This window comes from Austrofundulus limnaeus, unplaced genomic scaffold, assembly GCF_001266775.1.
Source record: "Austrofundulus limnaeus strain Quisiro unplaced genomic scaffold, Austrofundulus_limnaeus-1.0 Scaffold716, whole genome shotgun sequence".
Taxonomy (NCBI): Eukaryota; Metazoa; Chordata; class Actinopteri; order Cyprinodontiformes; family Rivulidae; genus Austrofundulus; species Austrofundulus limnaeus.
The window spans coordinates 40,593-42,428 of record NW_013953118.1 but is presented as its reverse complement, the minus strand read 5'-3'; the positions used below and the strand labels follow the sequence as shown (position 1 = coordinate 42,428).

At 43.2% G+C, this 1,836-nt stretch overlaps 1 protein-coding gene across 1 annotated transcript in view; it reads left to right on the top strand.

Annotated features, from left to right (window-relative positions):
• The window catches only part of LOC106532085 (polycomb protein SCMH1), a gene marked incomplete at its 5' end in the record, with an annotated part of 41,137 nt that overhangs the window by 13,090 nt on the left and 26,211 nt on the right, over positions 1-1,836 (top strand). The window contains 2 exon segments of the mRNA XM_014028079.1: positions 842-898; positions 979-1,047. Coding sequence (XP_013883533.1) covers positions 842-898; positions 979-1,047 — 126 coding nt within the window.

Sequence of the window (1,836 nt, the reverse complement as noted above, 5' to 3'; positions counted from 1 at the left end):
GTCTCTTCAGGTCCTGTTTGGATCTTTGTGTCTCTCAGAGTCTCTTCAGGTCCTGTTTGGATCTTTGTGTCTCTCAGAGTCTCTTCAGGTCCTGTTTGGGTCTTTGTGTCTCTCAGAGTCTCTTCAGGTCCTGTTTGAGTCTTTGAGTCTCTTCAGGTCCTGTTTGAGTGTTTGAGTCTCTTCAGGTCCTGTTGGGTCTTTGAGTCTCTTCAGGTCCTGTTTGGGTCTTTGAGTCTCTTCAGGTCCTGTTTGAGTCTTTGAATCTCTTCAGGTCCTGTTTGAGTGTTTGAGTCTCTTCAGGTCCTGTTGGGTCTTTGAGTCTCTTCAGGTTCTGTTTGGATCTTTGTGTCTCTCAGAGTCTCTTCAGGTCCTGTTTGGGTCTTTGTGTCTCTCAGAGTCTCTTCAGGTCCTGTTTGAGTCTTTGAGTCTCTTCAGGTCCTGTTTGGGTCTTTGAGTCTCTTCAGGTCCTGTTTGAGTGTTTGAGTCTCTTCAGGTTCTGTTTGGGTCTTTGTGTCTCTCAGAGTCTCTTCAGGTTCTGTCTGGGTCTATGTGTCTCTCAGAGTCTCTTCAGGTTCTGTTTGGGTCTTTGTGTCTCTTCAGGTTCTGTTTGGGTCTTTGAGTCTCTTCAGGTTCTGTTTGGGTCTTTGAGTCTCTTCAGGTCCTGTTTGGGTCTTTGTGTCTCTCAGAGTCTCTTCAGGTTCTGTTTGGGTCTTTGAGTCTCTTCAGGTTCTGTTTGGGTCTTTGTGTCTCTTCAGGTCCTGTTTGGGTCTTTGAGTCTCTTCAGGTCCTGTTTGGGTCTTTGAGTCTCTTCAGGTTCTGTTTGGGTCTTTGTGTCTCTCAGAGTCTCTTCAGGTCCTGACTTGTGTGACGGGGATCATGGGTCGAACACCTCAGAGAGGTAAACCTCTTCAGTTTTTTAGGTTTTAAATCCGTCTGTAAACAAAACTCAGCTGAGTTCTGGTTCTTGTCCGGTTTTAGATCCAAAAGAGGAGAAGAAGGAGAGACGGAGCAGCATCTCAGCAGGTTCTGCCCTCGACAAATCCAACGGTTTGTTTTTAACCCTCCGTCCTTTCAGCTAAGAGCTAGTCATTAGCTACAACCTGTTGTACACACATTCAGCTAAGAACTAGCCTTTAGCTACAACCTGTTTTACACACATTCAGCTAAGAGCTAGCCTTTAGCTACAACCTGTTGTACACACATTCATCTAAAATGTAGCCTTTAGCTGAAACCGTTTGCAGACACTTGCAGCTAATGCTAGCCTTTAGCTCCAGTCTGTTGAATACATGTGCAGCTAAAAGCTAGACTTTAGAGTTTGTCTGTTGTACACATGTAATTAGCATTTAGCTGCAGCCTTCTTTATAGTGTGCAGCTAAAAGGTTGCCTTTAGCTGCAGCATTGCATTTAGCATGCAGCTAAAAGTTAGCCTTTAGCTGCAACATTTTGTATAGCATACCGCTAAAAGTTAGCCTTTAGCTGCATCATTTTATATAGCATCCAGATAAAAGTTAGCCTTCAGCTGCTGCATTTTGTATAGTATGCAGCTAAAAGTTAGCTTTTAGCTACAGCCTTTTTGTATAGCATGTAGCTAAAAATTGCCTTTAGCTGGAGAATTTTGTATAGCATGCAGCTAAAAGTTAGTCTTTAGCTGCAGAATTTTATATAGCATGCAGGTTAAAGTTAGCCTTTAGCTGCAGACTTATGTCTAGCATGAAGCTAAAAGTTAGCCTTTAGCTGCAGCATTTTCATAGCATGCAGCTAAAAGTTAGCCTTTAGCTGCAGCATTTTTATAGCATGCAGCTAAAAGTTAGCCTTTAGCTGCAGCATTTTTATAGC